At 38.9% G+C, this 21,626-nt stretch overlaps 1 protein-coding gene across 1 annotated transcript; it reads right to left on the minus strand.

Moving 5' to 3' along the window:
* Positions 1–435: 435 nt before the first annotated feature.
* DNAJC2 (DnaJ heat shock protein family (Hsp40) member C2) lies at positions 436–21,325 on the minus strand. The gene is made up of 17 exons (XM_075274114.1): positions 21,164–21,325; positions 18,340–18,530; positions 16,757–16,832; positions 15,810–15,908; positions 13,154–13,295; positions 11,841–11,921; positions 11,591–11,656; positions 10,779–10,870; positions 10,127–10,248; positions 8,866–9,015; positions 7,647–7,735; positions 7,433–7,502; positions 3,955–4,139; positions 3,726–3,826; positions 2,718–2,828; positions 1,938–2,095; positions 436–570 (listed from the first exon to the last, which is right to left on the minus strand). The coding sequence occupies exons 1-17, from the start codon at positions 21,219–21,221 to the stop codon at positions 496–498; spliced, it is 1,866 nt and encodes a 621-aa protein (XP_075130215.1). The 5' UTR covers positions 21,222–21,325; the 3' UTR covers positions 436–495.
* Positions 21,326–21,626: the final 301 nt, after the last annotated feature.

Below are 21,626 nucleotides of genomic sequence, written 5' to 3' on the forward strand. Positions count from 1 at the left end.
TTTTTTCCTGATCCCTGATGGTGTGCTGCTTCTAATTATGTGACCCAGGTCTGTTTTTTTTTTCCTTCTTCTTACAATCATACTCCTAGAGGAATCCTTCTTAAGTGGATGCATTTAAGCATCGGAGTAGACTAAGAACTTATTCCTAGAGAACCCCTTTACGATTTTTGGCACTTTACAAAACTGTCTTTATTGTCCTTATAAGTCAACCACAGGACATCTTTCATTTTCAGAGCACTATATGAAAACTACCTTGTGGTTGCTAGGATTGGGTAACAAGGTTTTGCTTTTAGACTTTTGTAAATCTGCCAGTGTGTTTATTTTATGAGCCTTGTAGGTCTCAATTAATTGTTTTCATACTTAGCCACTTTCTCAATCGTGGAGAAATAATTTTTCGCTTAAGGTATATAAAGAAATTAAAAAACGAAAAAGACATAGTTGTGCAGCAATTGCTTATTTTATTACAAAACATAACACACAAACAAATGGACAGCTTTATTTCTTTGTCTTGTTTGCATTAAGTACTTGTTCTTGAGCAGCTTTCTTGGCCTTTACCATTTCTACAAGTTCCTATAAAAATGAAGATCAGAAATTAGTTTAACCACTTCAGTACCGGGCCAATTTGTGGTCCAGGACCAGACACATTTTAGGTTTATTTTGTATGTGCGGTTTTGAGGGCTGTAACATTTTTCCCGTATGTCTCAGTCAACTAATTTTTATGTCTTTTTTCGGGGACGCTTAGGGCTTTATTTTGTATATCTGGGAAAATATAAACAAAATAGGAGGGAAATTGTGTCTGGTTTTCAAATTTTTTTTTTTAATTTAATAAAACAAAGTGTCACTGAAAAACTTTAATATAGTTTTTCCTCTCCGTTATGGTAATTTTTATTTTGTATGGTGTTGTCAGGGGTGGGGCTATAACCTTTAATAAAGGGGTTTTATTAGCGTATTATTTATTTATTTTACTTACCTTTTTTTTTTTAACTTTTTTATTATATTTTTATTTTATTTCCAGATTGTGTCTCCATAAGGTGATAAGAGACCTTTGGGGACATCTGATCACTTTTTTTTTGTAATGGAGGCTGATTTCTTCTATAACTGAGGCTGGTACATTTAACCTCAGATACAGGAGGAATCCAGCCTCCTGCACGTTGTGTATATACAGCTTACTGAGCTGATCTGAGTCCCATAGGACCCAGCAGCTCTTGTAAGACTCTGCTCCCGGCGGATCACGTGTCCGCCGGGTCAGAGGGCAGCTGAATTATGGCTGCGTCCATAGCTGTGTATACAGCGCTCATTGAGCGCTGTATACACAGTGCTCATTGAGCGCTGTATACACAGTGCTCATTGAGCGCTGTATACACAGTGATCGAGAAGGCAGGGGAGGTAATAAATCTGCCCTGTCTTCTCTCTGGGAGCTCCGGCTGAAGTTACAGCCGGCTCCTAGTGAAAGCAGCTACATGATCTCCATGTAGCTGCTGTGTTCTGACTTGGACGTACAGGTACATCCTGGCAGAACTAGGCAACCACTTCCCGGACGTATATAGTCTATGGGCGGTCCGGAAGTGGTTAAGAAAAGGAATTATGACAACTGGCACTGCTTTAAAAGAGATTATGCTAACAAAAATATCCCCTGGATAGAGGGCAAGTTGCTTATTAGTGGGGTCTGACCACAGCGACCCTCACTGCTCCTGAGAATGGAGGTGTTTTACTTCTCTTGTGACTGAAACTAGTTGTGATCACAATAAGAGTATAATACTCCGGCATTCTCAGGACGGGCTGTGGTCTGACTACTATGAACAGTAATTTGGAAGATAAAAAGATTTTATGGCATAACCCCCCCCCACACACACATTATTAACTTACATTATTGAGGACAACAGGAACAATGAAAAGCAGCCATTTGTGAGACTACAGTACACTCATTCCAATCTTACCTTATACCGTTTCATGCAGTCCTTCTTGGACCTGCCAGGGACAGCATCTGCAATCTTTTCCCATCTTTCAGGAGTATTCACAGGATAGGTTTTTAGCGCTTGTTCTAGAAGTTTTTGTTCTTCGGTGGTCCATGGTGTGGAAGTATCTGCACCAGGAGCTTTTAATAAAATAATACATTTTATATCAAGCAATATCTACCACTGCATTTACAGTCCTTTATTATCTAGGAGTAAAAATGTGGTGGACTTTAATACTGGAGGCCAGAACTGGTATACATTAAGGGCTTATTCACACATTTATTGATTTGCAACAGCGATCGTTTGCCAAAACCAGGAGTGGAGGCTACACAAAGTACAGTGGAAGGCTTTTCCACCTGGTTTATAGACAATCGCTGTCCTTGTTAAGGATATATTCACACATGACAGTTGTTGTAGAAATATCCCTACACATCAAATTTTAATACATGTATATATTCAGTATTACTTCATATTGCAGTGACAAGGAAGGGAAAATTCCTGCCAGTAATGTGACTCCCTCATTGCTAAGTTGCTGTTCACTACTAAGGAAGTTCAATCTTTAACCCTTTAAAGAGGCAGGGTAGATTGTACATTAATGCTTTTTGCTTTTTAATATATTTTCCCACCCAGTCTTTCACAATTCCTAACTTTTATTTTTCTGTTGACCTAGCCATGTGAGGGCTTATTCTTTGCATAATGAGTTGTACTTTCAATACTCTAATCTTATGGTAAAATGCCTAACCAAAAAAAATACTGACTTACCTTCAAACCTTTCAGAAGGCACAGCATTATCCACAGACTGAGCTACAACTTTATGCTCTTTCTTAAACTTATCAAAAGCTTTCTTGTTAATGTCGTCTTTTTGCTGAGGATCTGCAGTAAAATATGAAGGAAAGTAATGTGATTCTTTATTTCTTTAGACATGTAAAGCAGATGTTAAAAAGTGATCTTCTATGGGTTACAAACTGTAAGTTATTAGTTGTTGTACATGAGCAATATTAGCTATATAACTTCAGTAGGTGTGAGTCAAGCACTGTTTCTTCCCACTCCTCTATACAAGTTCAACCAAGCTCATATGTGCCATCAATGAGTAGAGATGAGCGAGTACTATTCGAAACGGCCATTTCAAATAGCATGCACCCATAGGAATGAATGGAAGCGGCCGGCCGCTTAACCCCCTGCGGCTGCGTCCATTCATTCCTATGGGTGCGTGGTATTCGAAACTGGAGTTTCGAATAGTATTTGCTCATCTCTAGTAAAGAGGAGAAAGCTGCTACCAGACACCCAACAACAGCTTGGACACTGAAAATTAACATGGCTGGATCCTTATCTAGAAGGCAGTCAGCCAGCCTCTCTATTTTAATGGGCAGAAGATGGAAAAAGCAGAGACAGCTCAAAGTTTTGATGGACCTATGCCAAGAGCCATGATAGATGTTTTTCATAAAGATCGTCATATATGCAATTCTTCATGCTAGGTTCTTTGCCGATTCTAGCTTATTTTATCTTGTAATATTAAAGAACTTTACCGACCTTTTGAAAACAGTAACAAACAAGTCGTCAAAACTTTCGTCTGAATTCATTTATGGAACTTGTACACTGCCCTTTTTCAGAGGATATTAGGCCACAATGCACAGATTTCCATTAATGTTATCACCATGTCCACAAGTTTACACATCTGGAGATATGCAGCCAAGAAATGATCACTCTATATGCCACATAAATGATAACATATCCTAAATATTTTTTTAAGTCATTTATAAGACTACTTACCTAGCTTCTGAAGGGATTTGGCTTTATTTATTACATCCTTTGCATTTCTTTTTATTCCAGAAACAGAATGTAAGTTCATATAATTGGCAATAACCTCCCACCTGTAGAAGATTATGAATGGGTTTTAAGATCAAGTATGTGCAGAATGACCTGATAGTTAATACATGCAAGTCTCTTCTCTAGAAACAGTTAGCCTAGCCTGCTAGTATTTTCACAGTTGTGCTCTCACCTGGCATTAGTCCCAGCAGGAAATAAGTTCACAGCTTTTATTAGTAGCTGCAAGTCATCTTCTGACCAAGACTTGCTGCTACCCCCACCTCCAGAAGACGACTGCTCAGCACCTTTTGTGGACTGCCTCATACGAGCCTCTTCCTGCTCCTTCTCTCTCTTAATCTGTGCATTTACTTCTGCAATCTAAATAACATGGAGACATTTTGGAGACTTGTTTCAATTCAAAATAGAATATTTTAAGATTTTGCTGCTCTAAATACATACATTTTTTGTATCTGTCCGTTAAACACACAGGAAATTTACTTAAAAATAAACAGCTTGCTTTAGGGCTAGTTCACACGGGGACATGGACGCTGATTTTGACAGCGGATTTCGCGGCCAAATCAGCGTCCATACAATGTATCCCTATGTGAACTGCTCGCTTTTTTTTTTCTGCTAGCTCGCTAGCAGAAAAAGAAGCGACATGACCTATCTTTCGGGCGGAAGCCGCTCGCGATCAGCCGCGGCTTCCGCCCAGCCGCAGCGCCCTCCATGTCGGCTCATTCATTTGAGCCGACAGCGGAGGTGAACGCCGCGACCGCGATGGTCGCGGCGGGAGCAGTTCACATAGTGTGGACATTGTATGGACGCTGATCTGGCCGCAAAATCTGCTGTCAAAATCAGCGTCCATGTCCCCGTGTGAACTAGCCCTTAGGCCACATTTACAGGTGATACAACATTGTTAATATGTAATTTTTATTTATTTTTTAAAACCCTGGTTCATTCCACAATAAATATTTATTCCTCCCAGCATTATGAACACAGCTGAACCTCCTAGTGGATGTGCCCTCGCTCCCATTCCCTTGAATACGACAGCTACAGTACAGCACTTGGCTATTTCATATGCTCCCATTGATTTGAATGGGAGCAGTGGTGAGTCTGCATCCACAAAGGTGTTCAGCCACTTTTCCCATGACTATATTCACAATGAGGTAAAATACCCTAGTTCTCAGGATCGGTGGAGGTCTCAGTGGACATACCACTCAGTAATTTATCCTCTAGCCTCAGGAGAGAGGATACATATGTTTTGTGGCATAATAAATGTAAAGCGTAACTACCGTATATACTCGAGTATAAGCAGACCCGAATATAAGCAGAGGCCTCTAATTTTACCACAATAAACTGGGAAAACTTATTGACTCGAGTATAAGCCTAGGGGGAAAAATGCAGCAGCTACTGGGAAATTTCAAAAATTAAAATGGTCGGAGTTTTTGGGTGCAGTAGTTGCTGGTGAGGGGGTGTTTTGGTTGTCTGTCTGCCCCTTCCCTGAGCTTGAGGACTGTTTTTTTTTCCCCCCACTTGGAATTCAGCCTGGCTGAATATAGCGTATCTGCAGTGCTTCTATTAACCCCTGCAGATACCCTATATTCAGTAGATCGGGCACTTTCAGACACAGGTATACCTAATGTGTATGTGTTTCACAGTAATTTTCTACTTTTATATGTATTCTAGGGAAAGGAGGGATTTGGAACTTTAATTTTTTTATTTTTTTTTAAAGCTTTTTTTTCACTATTTTATGGGAGATTCTATACATTACTATTGCAGCTGGTCATGGAATATAAGTATGAGCCGAGGGGGTCTTTTTTTTTTAGCACAAAAACTGCTGAAAAACTCGGCTTATACTTGAGTATATACGGTACATTTTAAGAAAACTTTTGAGTTTCTGTCATTAATAAATTTTGTACTATACTTTATTAACAGATATTGTCACCATTGTATGAAATCCTAAATATCTTTATTCTTTCCTTTGCTTCTGTGTGGAGAGATGTTCTGCCCTCTCACTGAATGTTACTGTGAATGGCGTACATGCTGTGTACAATGTAGAGAAAATTATGGAAGAAGAGGGTCACTTCAACAGATATTATCACTAGTTGAAAACACAGTCAGGATTGGAATATTTCTATGCAGCTGCATAATATATTATGACATCAATATCCTAATCCTGATTGTGTTTTTTCAAACAGTGATGCCTCAGAATATAATATAGACAAAATTGCAAATGTCTTTTTTTTTTTTTTTTTTATAACATCAGAGATACCTGTTTGAAGTGACCCTCTACTACTCTCATTTTACACAGCCCATACTCTACACACAGTTAGGGGGCGTTCACACTACCGTCTGTTTCCGACAGGTAGTGTCCGCTCAAAATCTGGCACAGGCATTAGGAGCGGACACTAGCTGTGTCCGTGATACCTGTCATTTATTTAAAAGGGCATCGGGTGCGTTCTTTTGCACTCCGTGCCCTTCCTTCACTGTCCGCAAGTAAAGATGTCCGACTTTTCAAGCGGACAGAAAAACCTGACATGTCGGGTTTTTCTGTCCGCTTGAAAAGTCGGACATCTTTACTTGCGGACAGTGAAGGAAGGGTACGGAGTGCAAAAGAACGCACCCGATGCCCATTTAAATAAATGACAGGTGTCACGGCCACAACTAGTGTCCGCTCCTAATGCCTGTGCCAGATTTTGAGCGGACACTACCTGTCAGACACAGACGGTAGTGTGAACGCTCCCTTACTAAGTGAGAGGCAAAGAGCAACTCTCAATACAGAAGCAAGGGGAAGAATAAATAAAATCAGAATTTCACCAAAAGGAGACATGTATCAAAGTTTACTATAAAATTAGTAACAAATAGCACCAGAAAAACAAAACTTGTCTGAAAGTTTAGTTACACTTTAAATTAAATAATTTATATTTCCTTGCTGCAAATCTTTCTTTGATCAGATAGTTTTTATTACCAGTTTTAGATATATTAACACAAAAGACCCTCAGACATTTTGTGAACTCCTCATTGTAGATGAATATGCTTCTCGTACTGTTGATTGCAAATCTGTAGTATGCCTATTAGAATATATTGAACAATATCACTGGATTCTCCCCCCAAAAAAAACACAACAATCTGCTGAGTGTAAACTCACCCTAACGCTAGATTCAAATGACAGTGAGTAATGGCTGTGTGACGGCTGTTTTTTTTTTCTTTTTTTAAGGGCCATCAAACAGCAGCAATAAATTCAATGTCAGTGAATAGAGGCTTTTCATAAAGGGCTTATTTTGCAAGATGCATTTAAAAAAAAAAAAGAAAAAAAAAAAGACTTTCACAGCTGTTTAGCATCTTGGTCCTCTGGATGTAGTCTCAATTAATAGTATCAAAAAGACTGTCTTTTAGGGCATATGGATGTCATGGAGGAAGCTCCCCTACTCAGTCACCACTGCTCCAAAACATTAGCAAGAGTGTCGCGATGGTAAGAAAGAAAGAGCAGCACCTGATATTGTGGACTTGGACGTAGCAAATATCACAGGACCATTTACTCATCTGAATGAGTGCCATGTAAGACAATAGAAACTGTCGAATGTATGGAGGCGTTCTCATCACTACGAGTGTCTTAATTTAAGTTTCCTTATATGTTTCTGTATTGTAATGAAGGGGTTTAATCCACCTACCTGCTTCTCTACAGCACTTTTACTTTCTTCTTTTGAGCTTCCAGAAAGGGATTCATTCAGAGACTGTAAACTAAGAGAAGAGGATTACATAAACATTAAAACATAGTAAAAATTGTTATTTTGCAAGAACATCATTAGCACATCAGCAACATGCCAAATACTGTCATGTGGAGCAGCTAACGTGTTAAAATAGAACAAATGGAAAAACATATACCTAGTTAATTCAAGCCGATCACACAGTTTTTCTATTTCTTCCATCATTTTCACACTTTCTGCTTCATTTTCAGAGAAGTAATTCCAATTCTGTGATTTAAAAATGAAATAAAATAAAGTAAGGCTGCTTACATACCCTACCAAAAATAAGGAATTCAGACCTGCATTACTCACGCCGGTATCGAAAGCAACAACCACACTTCTAGAACAGCTCTACAGAATCCTTATACTTTAACATAGGCAAGAGTGGTAACGGAAGTCACTCACAAATCAATATAAAACCATGCAGTCTACAAAATGGAAATACTGTCTGAATATATCATATATCATCTATGACTTCGCTCTAGAAATGAAAGAATTTTTACATTATGGCTAATGATTAACTATTGACAAGAAATTACATTATCCTACTTTGTATGATGCATGGTATACAGTATGATACAGTTTGCAACACCAGTATGCTATTCTGCTTTGCATTTTAAGGAATACAGTAGTCCTCCCATAACTCTGAAGAGGTCGACATTATCACACCATGCAATCAGAAGTAATATTTACATCAGGGGCTTTTCATCCATTCTCCCAACAATATGCTTGGGAATGTTCTGTGTGTACGTAGATCAAGTTAGTTTTTAGTCTTAAAAATTCTGTCAATGTATGCATGTATCTTACAGTGTTGGTGATTCTGATTGGAGGCAACGCTCTAAAAATACCATTTCTCATTGGATGAAATATGTAAGAGAAAGTCCCTGAGCTGTTACTACAAATGGATTGCTGTAAGGTTGTATAGAAAACTTCATACGTACTATAGGTCTTGTAGTTATTGTTCTCACCAGCCAAAAGTTTTACTTAAGAATTGTAAGCTCACAGATAATAAGTGGAGAGTCTTAGACTGGGGATCATAACCAAATTCTACCACAACATGACATGACAAGCTAGTTATATAAAAGCTTTGCAGGAGTCGTTTCTGCCATTGCAAGGGAGTAACTACTGCTGCAGACCTGCAAACAGTAAAGGCCTCCATTACAGCGCATCATCCTAAGTCAATGGGACAGGGCTGCAGTACCACTACTGATTAAAAATTTATGAATTTATAAAAATTGATAATAGTCTAGTAAATTACCATTTAACTGTGTGCAGTTCTACCCATTTTTTTTCAAAAAAAAAAACAACACAGGTGATAGTATCATGAAACCATGTTTTTATCTACTGCTTCAACCAACCTTGCATGTAGTGCGTAGTCGCTGACGTTCCTTCTTTATAGCTTTTTTCTGTATCTCTTTTTCTTTTTTCATAAGCAGTGCTTGCTGGCGAGCTTCCTCTTCTTCTTTTTCCTTTAGTAGTCGAGCAGCTTCTAGTTCTGCTTGTTTTTGCTGTGATAATGTGACATGTTTATTACTTGTTTTATTTCTGAGCGCAAATTAATATGACAGCACAGCCTCATTTATAATCCAGATAAAGTCCACAACGGTTTGTAGCTAAATGACAGATCTAAAATCTTTTGGTCACCTGCTTGAACCCCCCACAGCTTTAAACAAACCCTGCTCTGGCAGATACATAATTGGTATTGTCACATCTGTAACAATCACTAAAATAAAAGTAGCATATTGTTATTTATTCTACATGATGGTAAACACCATAAACTTTAAAATTTAGATGACGGAAATGATGTTTTCTGCTCATCTCACTCCTCAAAAAACAATAAGTAATAAAAACGAATCAAGAGTCTCATGTACCCACAAAATACAAGGTCTCTTAAAGCCACATTGATATTAAATGCAAAGAGTCATGAAAGCGGGAATGCAGAAGGGGATAAAATGTGTTAGATCATTAAAGAGTTAAAATGTAGGTAAAGCACTGAAGTAATGTGCCAGCTATTAATTCAAAATGTTCAATTTTAAAAAAATATTTCCTTTTTTTTGTTGTTTTCATATCCTCATAAGAGGCTAAATATTTTATGTGGAGGGGGGGAAAATCAACAGTAGGGGGTCCACTTATAGTGCCCTTACTATGCATTGTATGGGGTTAGAAGCAGTAGGCTCAGTGTCCTGTATAGTGTCCGAGCACCGCTACTGCAACTCAGCTCCCATAGTACCCAATATAAATCAGAAGAGGTCAGCAGATCCATGTGGGGTCCACCTGACAACCCTCCACCAATCATATATTTATAGCTTTATCTTAAGAATAGGTCAAACATTTTAAATCTTTAAGAAGAGTTCAAGGTGAATGAAACAATACTGACTGTCACCCCTATAATCTGAATTTTTATTTTACAAAAGAAATAAAAGGGCGACAATTCAATTATTTAAATTTACCATTTTTTTGGGGGGACACATTGTTTCTTAGTATAATAGTATACCAGCTTACACAGGACTGCATGGGTGAATCAAAAGGTCATCTAGCACTACATTTAGAACCAGCAAATTCTACCACTGGAAATTGTAGACAGAAAGACAGGAGCTTATAATACTTCATTATATAAACCTTTTCTTTTTCTTCCTGTTCTTTCCTCCTTGCATCTGCCTTAGCTTTCTTTTCTGCTTCTTTTCTAGCTTTTTCTTCCTCTTTGAACTTCTTAATTCTGGGGTCACTGCTATATGCGTTGTCTAGAAAAGGAACATAAAACATTTTCAGAAAAACAATGTGCTAAATGTTCATAAAATATTCTATATTTTTGGACCAACCCGAAGCCAGACTACATTGCCTCTCTCTCTCTTGCATCTTTTTCATAACACACTAACTTACTTCTCTATAGACTTAGCTGTTCCAATGTGGACGAAAATCTTATCCATTTTTATCATATTACAAAAGTTAACATTTCTTAACATAAAGCAGATAGATATGAGTTTGTGTGTGTGCAAGAACAACAAAATCCTACTATTAGAGGTTCTATGTACCTTTTATACCAAACAGAATGCTAAATTGCACATTCACAATATAACTAATATGTCTAACTTCACAATATATTCTGTTACAATTCAGACAAGCCTTGATGTAGAGAAAGGAGTACATCAATATTGTTAGGTAAATCCTTCAATTACGAACTTTGGGCTAATATGTCTGAAAGCTCATAAGTAGAGGATTGTTAGTAGGCCGAAAATGCTGTATGTTCATCTCAGAAATAAATTATACATACCAACTAATGTTCTAATCCTATTCATTTCTTCTTTTTTCCTTTGTGCTCGGGCTGCTCTATTCTGTTTTTCAATCCACCTCCTTTCATCCCGACTGACAACACAAATATAAGACAAAACAAAATACAATGAAATACGGTGAATTTTGCAGCATAAGTGAGAGATTAATTATCAAAAGTGTAAAAGCCATAACATAATGTAAAGCTGGGGAGATCAAGGCCATTGCAAAGTATTTTAAAGCATACATTAAAGGAATCGTGCCAAATAGATATCTCCTCCTATTAAGCAAGCTGCCCCAAGTTCAGCTGCTCAAAGCAGATCAGAACCAAACCATGCTTTTACTCTTCTCTCTCATTTTTTAGGGAAGATAAATTAATTTATTTTGGGCATATTTATTCACACGTGTATTTTTCATCCACGTAATGTCCTTTGTCTACAATGGGCTTGCACATGGGCCCACAGACTTTCCACACACATATATATAAAATTTTTTTTTTTTTTTTTTTTAAAATGTCCATTTGTAGAAGATGCAAACAGCCATGTCAATCAGACTTAAGGAAGTTAAATAGATTGAACAAGGAGCTTCCTGAGGCTTGACCGTTCTAACGTTTATATGCCATTTACCATTGCGTTACTATTTTCCAACAATGATTTGCTAATATGCACTTGCTCTCGAGTCAAGTTCTACATAAAATCATGCTTCACTGTAAAACATCATCATTGAACCAATTCAATTACATAGATTACAGGTAGACATGCTAGGTGACGAGATAAACACACATCTACATCATTATATCTAACGTATATTATTCACCATTCTGCCTTCTCTTTTTCTTCTTCATCCAGGTAAGAAAATTCTCTCCATGAATCAAAATTGTACCTGGCAATTGGGGATAAAAAAATGAAACAACAAGGAAGTTAAAATGTAACATATAAAAGCCATACTAAGAAATAACTGAATGGGGTTTTCTAAATTTAATAACGCTAAATAAATACTACAGAAATATTGTAGAGACTTTATCAGAGATTTTACATTGCTGAAGCTTTCACATATAAAAACATACCAAAAAGAATAAAACGCATCTACATCTTCAATGGAGGTGTTCATGTTGCCAAGTTTTGGAACATTTTTCTTGTTTGACCACCTGGAATGGTAAAAATATTTCAATGTTATGATTTTATACTACAAACAGAAAAATAATTTTATACAAATTATTTATACATTTGCCTTAAAGTATGTATCCAGACTTTAGATACTGATGAGCTATTCTTAGGATAGGTGATGGTCTGACATCTGGCACCCCATCACTCAGTTCCCACCAGAACTATATAGTGTACCAAGCTGGAATTAGACAGCTCTGTACACAGTGTAGTAACCATTGCAGGTTAATGCAGCTCAGCTTCCCTTCATATGAAACTAAAGGCTACCTCTGGCAAACTTACTGGTCAGCTGTCCTTCTCAATGGGTGCTATGTGATACTACATTCTCCCCGTATCAGCCATACACATTTTTCATGTGGCTAACAGCTGCTTGGAGTTAGAAAACTTAGGATATTGTCTTTAGTGAAAAATTGTACTGATAAAAGGATTGTCAGCAGATGTTTTGTACTAGCAAATTCAAAAATGTATGATCATATATGGCAATATATTTATTTGCTGTATATCCACGCAGACAACAACAGGTTAAATGCAGACAGGTTACTAAAACTAATCACTATCTCACATTCATTAGGGAGATTTATCAATGTATTTAGGTTATATACATTTATGTTATTTGAAAGCACTTTTGTGTTTAGCTAAAGAATGTTGCACAAGTAACACCAGTGTAGCAGGCGGACATACCAGGAGTAGTAGGATATTTCTAGAATCATGTTGTGACCTGTTTCAAATAGAAGCATTAAGTATGTGAAATATGGATCATGTATTCGCTGTATTTCCTATACTGATCACTAGTCATCTATGATGCTGTAAGTCAGTGTCTCACCATAGGACTACTGTCCCACACTGAAAGCACGATTACACAGAGAGATAGGAGTCTGACTCACTGCATCATAGTTGACAATAATACTGGGAGACAGAGATTCCGAGCGGTGTTAAGTCCAGAAAATACAACTGACATACAGTCATAAACTGAAGACGACCATCTGGAAGTAGTCCTAGAGTCCATGATCAATGACGTGCAGGGAAAATCTAACACAGTCCAAAAAACTGTTCACTCTTGGATCAGAGGTGGTCCCATAGATCAGACCCCCACTGATCAGAAAGTTATTGTAAACAAGGCCTAATTGGTCTGCTAAACAGGGGGACCTTATATGATTTTTTTTTTTATTTCGCCATGTATTGACATGGCTATCAACTTCAAGTATAAATTGCTTACCTGCTATTTCTCTCAAACACAGGGAAAAATACTTCAAAGAAGTTGTCTTTTGCCTCACTTTTTGAAGGGACAGAATTATCGAAGGTAGGATCAATACTGTTGAAAGCTCTTCTCTTTACAGGATCAGATAAGATTTCATATGCTAAAACACCACAACAGCAGAAAATTATTAAATATCTAAACAGTACTTTTACAACATAGATAATTATACAACGCATGAAACATACATTTATATTCCTTTATCTCCTATCATAACCAAATGATATTTATAAAATATAGAACAGGGGGGTAAACGGAAAAAAGGGGTAGAAAATGCTAAATTGAAACAGACAATTTTTATTAAATATACAAAACACAATAACAAGTTAAAAAGGGTGACAATACCACATCTACCAGCAGTAGGTGTGGGGGATAAATCCAGCAAAATTAGTATAAATAGGGTAATTATTGTTCCCAGTATTTGAAATAAATGGATTTGTACAAAATCAAGTTGTAAGCTTATAGTAATCGCCCAAATGTAAGGGTGATACAAACCCAGGAACCCATCAAGGTATATATGAAATTTCAACATCAATGACCTTCATACATCTCTGACACAATTCACACAGTGAACTAGTAAGTGCATGTCAGTTAATGCAAATAGAGACGTAATGTTACAGAGAAAGCCTATCCAGGTGAATACACTTCATGTTATAAATAGGTAGTGCACATATCAATGAGGTGGAGGTAGTAGGTATAACATGCTAAGAAAAATTATAAACAACAAGCAATAGGTAACTGAGGTCACAAGTATAACATACCCATAGATGAATTGTAAGAATATTTGCTGGTTTAGCCCACACACCAGGCCCCAACGCACGTTTCGGCTATGAGCCTTCTTCCGAAACGTGCGTTGGGGCCTGGTGTGTGGGCTAAACCAGCAAATATTCTTACAATTCATCTATGGGTATGTTATACTTGTGACCTCAGTTACCTATTGTTTTTTGTCTATACTTTTACCTAGCATGTTATAACTACTACCTCCACCTCACTGACATGTGCACTACCTACTTATAACATGAAGTGTATTCACCTGGATAGGCTTTCTTTGCAACATTATGTCTCCATTTGTGTTAACTGACATGCACTTACTAGTTCACTGTGTGAATTGTGTCAGAGATGCATGAAGGCCATTGATGTTGAAATTTCTAATATACTTTGATAGGTTCCTGGGTTTATATCACCCTTACATTTGGGCAATTACTATAAGCTTATAACCTGATTTTGTACATATCTATTTACTCCAAACACTGGGAACAATAACTACCCTATTTTTACTCTCATTTTACTGGATTTATCCCCCACACCTACTGCTTTTGCCTGGTGTGTGGGCTAAACCAGCAACAATCTTCACAATTTATCCATGGGTATGTTATACCTCTGACCTCAGTTACCTATTGCTTGTTGTTTATAATTTTTCTTAGCATGTTATACCTACTACCTCCACCTCATTGATATGTGCACTACCTATTTATAACATGAAGTGTATTCACCTGGATAGGCTTTCTCTGTAACATTACGTCTCTATTTGCATTAACTGACATGCACTTACTAGTTCACTGTGTGAATTGTGTCAGAGATGTATGAAGGTCATTGATGTTGAAATTTCATATATACCTTGATGGGTTCCTGGGTTTGTATCACCCTTACATTTGGGCGATTACTATAAGCTTACAACTTGATTTTGTACAAATCCATTTATTTCAAATACTGGGAACAATAATTACCCTATTTATACTAATTTTGCTGGATTTATCCCCCACACCTACTGCTGGTAGATGTGGTATTGTCACCCTTTTTAACTTGTTATTGTGTTTTGTATATTTAATAAAAATTGTCTGTTTCAATTTAGCATTTTCTACCCCTTTTTTCCGTTTACCCCTCATTCTGGGTTTTTGAAAATGCAATTATTTGATGATCTACAGTGGGTATTAGATGTTGTTTAAATGAGTTACTTTGATATACCCTGTTCTTCATGCTTGCATACATAAAATATAGAACAGAATATAAAAATCATAAAGGATATGGTTATAGCAGGATTCCTCAATATGCAGATTTGGGCTGTATATGTTCTGAACAAAATTTTTAATTATAACTGGGCATAAGATGTTTAAAGATGCATTATATTCCTAGCTTGTTTCCTAAATGCAAAATTAAGCAAATTTCTAAACAGTCATCAAAATTCCCTGCTATTCTGTACTTTTGGAGTGTCTATAACATTCAGGACTTGATGTCCCTTTCACAGGATAAATTCCCCTTAGTGCCCCCACACAATACAATCTCCTCAAACTGTCCCCCTGGAAGTGTAGGGGAACCTGCAGAAAACACCGCTCTTGTTCCTGCAAAATCTCTCGACTGCTGTTCCTCTTGCATTGGTGTATTACTACAATTACCACTGCTGCCTACACAGCCGTGTATTTCTCCTGTGTAGGAAGCAGAGATGAGCGCTGATCCCTGCTGCTGCTATTGTAGTACAAATGAATGCAAAAGGGACAGCTTTTACGAGTCAGTCTTTCACCCAGCCACTGTCATTACGCAAGGACAGCTGAGGACGCGTCCACCAGTTGAGTACACCTAGTTTAGAATGTCAATGAGTATTTAATGTATGGAAACTTACCTTTTGTAATACACGTGAAATAGTCATTGTCACCTTCAACAATTTGCTCCCCTGCTGCTTTTCTCTTGTCAGGGTGATGTTTCAGAACCATTGCTTTATCTGGCCACAAATAAGAAAAAGGTGTTATTGCACAGAACTGACATGAAGTCTTGTGGTGTTAAATATTTTACTTTTACTGTGTAATTATAAAGCTCAACATTCCGCTCCAATTAATTTCTCAGTATAACTGCATTGTAACTATTGTAATTCTGTAATGCAGAGCGCCATATCCCCTGCATAGACAGGTATTTAAAACATTACATACTGGCTGCATGTAGATGCTACTAGTTATAGCTTACTACATACTATATTACTGACTTCAATGTCTAATATTATGCAGTAAAATACCACTTGAGGAGATACAGTGAATATATTAATTCTATGTATGTGCAAGTGCATTTGAAGCTCATAGAAAAGCAAACCTTCAACTGCTATATAGAATATTAAGGACACACTACAGTAAATTTTCTGTGAACCCCCCCACCCCCAACCATGATGCTGTGTGTAGTGTAATGCTACTAAATAGTTTACTGACAGTGTTAATCAATCAATCAAAGAAGCTTTATTGGCACATCTGAATGGACATTTGGCATTGCCAAAGCAAGTACAATGGGAGAGGTTGGGGTTAGGAGTGAAGGTTTTTGTACAAGTATATGCTCTCCTCCAAAGCACTGACCTTCTCTCCTCTGATGCACACAGTGTTTCCTGTATGAACAAGAGGTCTGACTTACAATTCAGATCTATGGGAGTCAGGTGGAGACTATAATAGACTTGAATTGACAATTGTTTGACCTTCTGCATCAGAGGATCAGAGAGGGTGCCAGTGATCTGGAAAGGAACATATATCTTAGCACTAGCCAATAATGGGAAAATCGTGTTCTGTGAAGCCATTCATTCCATTTACTTACGAGCTGCTTTAATCTGTTTCTGTGTAGCTTTATACCTCAGGTTCTTTAGTCCAAGCACTGCATAATGATCTTGGTTCTAAAAGACATACATTCACCTCTTAAAAAACATGGTAATACCATTATCAACAAGTTATCAGGCACAAAATATACATAAGGTTACATTCACATAGCTTAAGGAGTTTATATCTGAAATTTCGTGACTGATCCCATTCTACTCTTTGTAAGAGCAGCAGGAGTAGAGCAGAGTCAGTAAGGTTACAGAGCCAGAGCGCAGAAGACTTCTGCCACCCTGCTGCGCTCTACAAATCTAATAAACAGGGAGTTAGAAGACCCTCCTCTATATAAGCAAGGGTGTTTATTCAATGTAGTGAATCCACCATGAAAATGTTTTTTTCACAGCAGATAACCCCCTTCATGTATTTGGTATATTCTGTTCTGTCAGCCAGGTTCTTAGTGGTCAATGAATGGTCAGCAGAGGCTTGTCCAGGAAGACTTTGGAGAACATGACCACTTCATTCTCAGCCTCTCCTGATAGCTCTGGTGACTGCTTTCCATGCCCATGAGCTAGTCAGTGAGAATGCAAAGCTCACTGTGGATTTCAGCAGCCAAAATAACAGGAAAAGTAAAGTTGTCTAACCTAGAATCTGAGGATACTCAGTCCTTCCTGGAATCTTTGGAGTATAACTGAACAATTAACTTTCCTTGGTATTTCTTGCAGACTATAGGAAAATGCGCTTCCAAGTTACACAGTAAAGAAGGGTGATATGGGAGCAAGTGTAAATATACCACTCTTACAACTCTACAATAAAGCTGTCCCAACCAATCCCCTTGGCTAATAACTGGTGACTTCAACATCATGCAATTGTTTAACTGGCAAGTGGACAGGTTGTGTAACAAGAAAAGTGATAAGTGTTACAATGCTAGGGTCTGACCACTGAATCCCCCATATCCAGGAGAAGGGGGACTGAAAGTCATCTGCATTTCCCTGTGCCAGTACACTTGCAAGACCAGCTTTCCATTCACTGCTTTGGGGCTACCGAGACTGCAATCTCTGCAAGCCCCTCTACTCCCAAAGTAAATAGAGTGCCAACCATACAGTCGCTCTGGCGCTTCATTTGCAGTGAGACAGTGACATTTATCTCTCTAATCTCCAATGGCACTGCTGTTTTAGGCTAAGGCCCCACGATGCAGAAATGTAGCTTTTTTTGTTGCAGATATTATTGTGGCTTTTTGACCAAAGCCAAATATGGCTACAAAAGGATATGGGAGATATGTAGTAAGCAATCCTATTTCTAACTTTTGCCCAATCCACTCCTGGCTTTGGCTCAAAAAAACGCAAAAAAAACTGTAATAAAAAAAGCTGCGTTTACACAACGTGGGGCCTTAGCCTTAATGAAGAAAACCCGAGAGGATAAAAAAAAAAAAAGCCCACATAGAATTTTGACTCTAAAGTTGCAAAGGTTTGCAATAATTTGTGAATTTCCTATGCCAAAACAATGGCACAAATGGATTTCCCTCAATGTATACAAAAAGTTGGCTAATGTTTCATTGTGCAATGATATACATTTACAAGAAATACCGACCTTCCAGTCTTTAGGATCAAGAGTTTTCAAAAGTGCAAATTCCTCTAGCTGAAACTCTTCATCCTCAGACTCTTCAGAGGACTCCTTCTCATCCTCCAGCTCCTGAAATGAGGCTGACACATTTCTGTTCCTGCGTTTAATGAAAGCTTCAAACCATCGTCCCACCGGCTCGACCTGACACAGCAGTGATGCTGCCATAACACAGAAAACACACAAGCAAGTTAGGAAACTGGCTGGAAAAGATCCAATGTACCATCACACAAATTAAATCTTTAATATCCTCTGTATATGTATATCATTATCCACAACCCATGATCGTATCCAACCTAGAAAATGTTTTTCAACTCAACAAGATGTGATTATGTTTTGGCACAAAATATATGGTACGCATACAGACCATTTGTCTGTACATGTGAAACAAAGGGGTGGTATCGAAATTAAACCTATCCCTTTGTCTATTCAATAGGGCATAGTAGGGGGAGTGACAGGTGGAAGTTTGACAACTTGAATCCAAACCAATTGTCAATCCATTTATCTCTATAGGAGTAACAAAGAAGCCCAGTACAGTGCTCAATTAATTCAGCCAGTCCCATAATATGCCAATGAAGCAACAGGGCACATGCTTGGCTGATCCTCCATTCAAACCCTAGGTCACATGACCGACTCCACGCTGCTCAATAGGCCTATGGCCTGAGTGGAAGGGAGACAGTAATGTCAGTGAGAGTCGAAACAGCTTCAAAGATGGCAGAGAAAGCCCTCCGTAAAAGGTAATAAATGGGTCTCCAGAGGACCAGGGTATATATTAGTATCAAAGCTTCATCAGCCCAGGGAATCCCCAGATAAGCCGTATTGGGTAGGCCATCAATTTTAGCTAAGTTGGTGGCCCATTACCTTAAACTGGACAAACCATAATATGGGCTATGAACTGTCCTGAGCACTGCAGCTACTAGCGGTGCTGAGACTTGGACCCTACAGGTCTAAAATGGATATCCTATATTGTCCAGTTTCATTGAGTATTAAAAGAAAAACTGATTGGTATTTACCGCCTAAATCCACTGACACTCCACAATACTCACTGCCATTGCTGATGGCAAATGATCAATGCAATCCATCACCTTCCACAGTAGACCGCTGAGGTCAGTTATTGGGGGCAAAAGTCATGTCATGTCAATTTGATAATACTGTGGCAACAAATACTGGTGGGGAGCAGCAGAATCTGAACAGTGGAGGAGCAGGGGATTCAGGAGGTAAATACCACTTTTTTTATTTTTTTTTATTTATCCTTGCCTTTGGTCAGTTTTTGAATTAAATTGGACAACCCCTTTGAGGATAGGCCATCAATTGAAGATCATGAGGGTCCAACACCTGAGTCCCCGGCAATCAGCACCATACCGATTACAGTACTGGACAGTATGAGAACCAGGGGCTACTAGCAGCATAGATTAGTATTAGGCTAGGAGTCCCTCTCCCAGCATACTGTTCAGGACAGTAAATCTGGCCAACACATGGACCAAGTATAATGGCTGCAACATGAATGTGCCTATATAAAGGAACTGGGCCACAAATAGGCCATATGACCACTAAGCATAATATCAATTGACAACCCATCCTAGGTGCATGAAACACACAGCAACATTGGTAGTGCTGTTTGTTTCACCTGGATTTATGGGCAGATTGAGTATTCTGAACACTTGGTTTTATATAGATTTGGACTGAGAACATAAAGGCATGTGGTTAGCCTATTTCTGCCAGGCCCCTCACGTGTATTATGGATATCTCACTGTAAAAACTCTGGAGTGTAACGTGCAGTAATGCCTGGAAGAAAAAAAAAAAAAAACGTGCAGTAAGGCCTAGTTCACACGGGCACAGAATAGCGTATTTTGGTCCTGATTTTGACGCGGGCAGCCCCCGCCCAAAATGAATGGGCCTAGAGGGTGCTGCTCACTGAGCCACAGAATCCGCCTGAAGAATGGGCAGCTCGCTTCTTTTCTCTGTGAGCGGCAACATGCTGCTCACGGAAAAAAGATCGCTAGCGGTCTCCATAGACCACCATTGTGAGGGGGCGGATTATTGTGAATGAGCCCTAAGTCTGCAGTGTCAAAAAAAAAAAACACACCAAACTCCTGCTATTTTTGCCAATTCCTGTGTAACTACTGCAGAGCGATGCAGATTTAGCCGATGCATAAATGTTGCAAACTGATGTTAGGGTCACACCTGTGTTTGGTTTTCCGTTCAGGGCTGCACTTGGGGAACCTCCGGAACGGAAACTTAATCCACTTAAAGTGGTTACCATCAGAAACCTGTGGACCCCATACACTGTAATGGCCCGAAAAGGGTAGAAATGTGGAGAGAAAAGCGCTGCTTGCAGGACTTCTATCCGGATTTTTAAAGTGTAACACTGAAAGGAATCCCCAGGTGAGACCGAGGGCAGGTGTGACCCCTGCCTTACACTCTACACTGCAGGTCACTACACTGCCGGCTTCTTGCACAGTACATGGATGAGACTTGTTTAGCTCTCAGTCACTTTGCTGTTACTGCATTTCCCACCCACAATTCTGTAGCATATTTCTCCATTGTGGACATGTCCTTACAAAATCTGTCTATGGTCAGCTGTGACGCTTTCTGCAGGCTTCTAATCGGCCACCTTCATCATTTCCAGCAGTGCACCCTCGCCATGTCCCCCCACACATCCGCCTGGAGTCACTCCTGTTCTGTGAGCCTCCACATTATATCACAATGAGCAGCGGCGGCTCAAGCTGTTAGGAGCGCTTATAAGGCCTTGTAGAAAGCCCCAGAGAAGCCGGCGATAGAAGCGTGCACTTACCTGCACTAAGGGGCCTGATGACGGCTGTGCTGAGTTCTGGCCGCGCTTCCAGCAGCATGGTGTCGGCCTGAGGTGCACAGTCTGCGCTAGACTGCCTTACTGCTCCCGGCACTCACCCACAAAGCCGCATGGAGGAAGCACAGGCCACTTCCAGGTCACGGGTGTCACACTCAATCTTGTCCGTGCTGCAGCACGTTGTGAGCTGTGGTACCGCTAGTAATGGAGGACCCCCAGGAGTTAGTCACTGAGATGCTGGACACTTCATTACACCACCATGAGAATATAAAAGCTTAGCTGGACTAGGTTCACACACAGCCATTACATCAGGTTTTTTAGGCGAATTTTTGTCTATTTCCCTGCTGTCAGCGCCCAGATACTAACTTGAGTTAATGGGGTTTTCTGGGCTTAATAATTGTTGTTTTATCCCAATCTGGGGATAGGGTCACTCACTGAGGCTGTGGGC

Source organism: Leptodactylus fuscus, chromosome 5 (genome assembly GCF_031893055.1).
Source record: "Leptodactylus fuscus isolate aLepFus1 chromosome 5, aLepFus1.hap2, whole genome shotgun sequence".
Lineage (NCBI taxonomy): Eukaryota > Metazoa > Chordata > Amphibia > Anura > Leptodactylidae > Leptodactylus > Leptodactylus fuscus.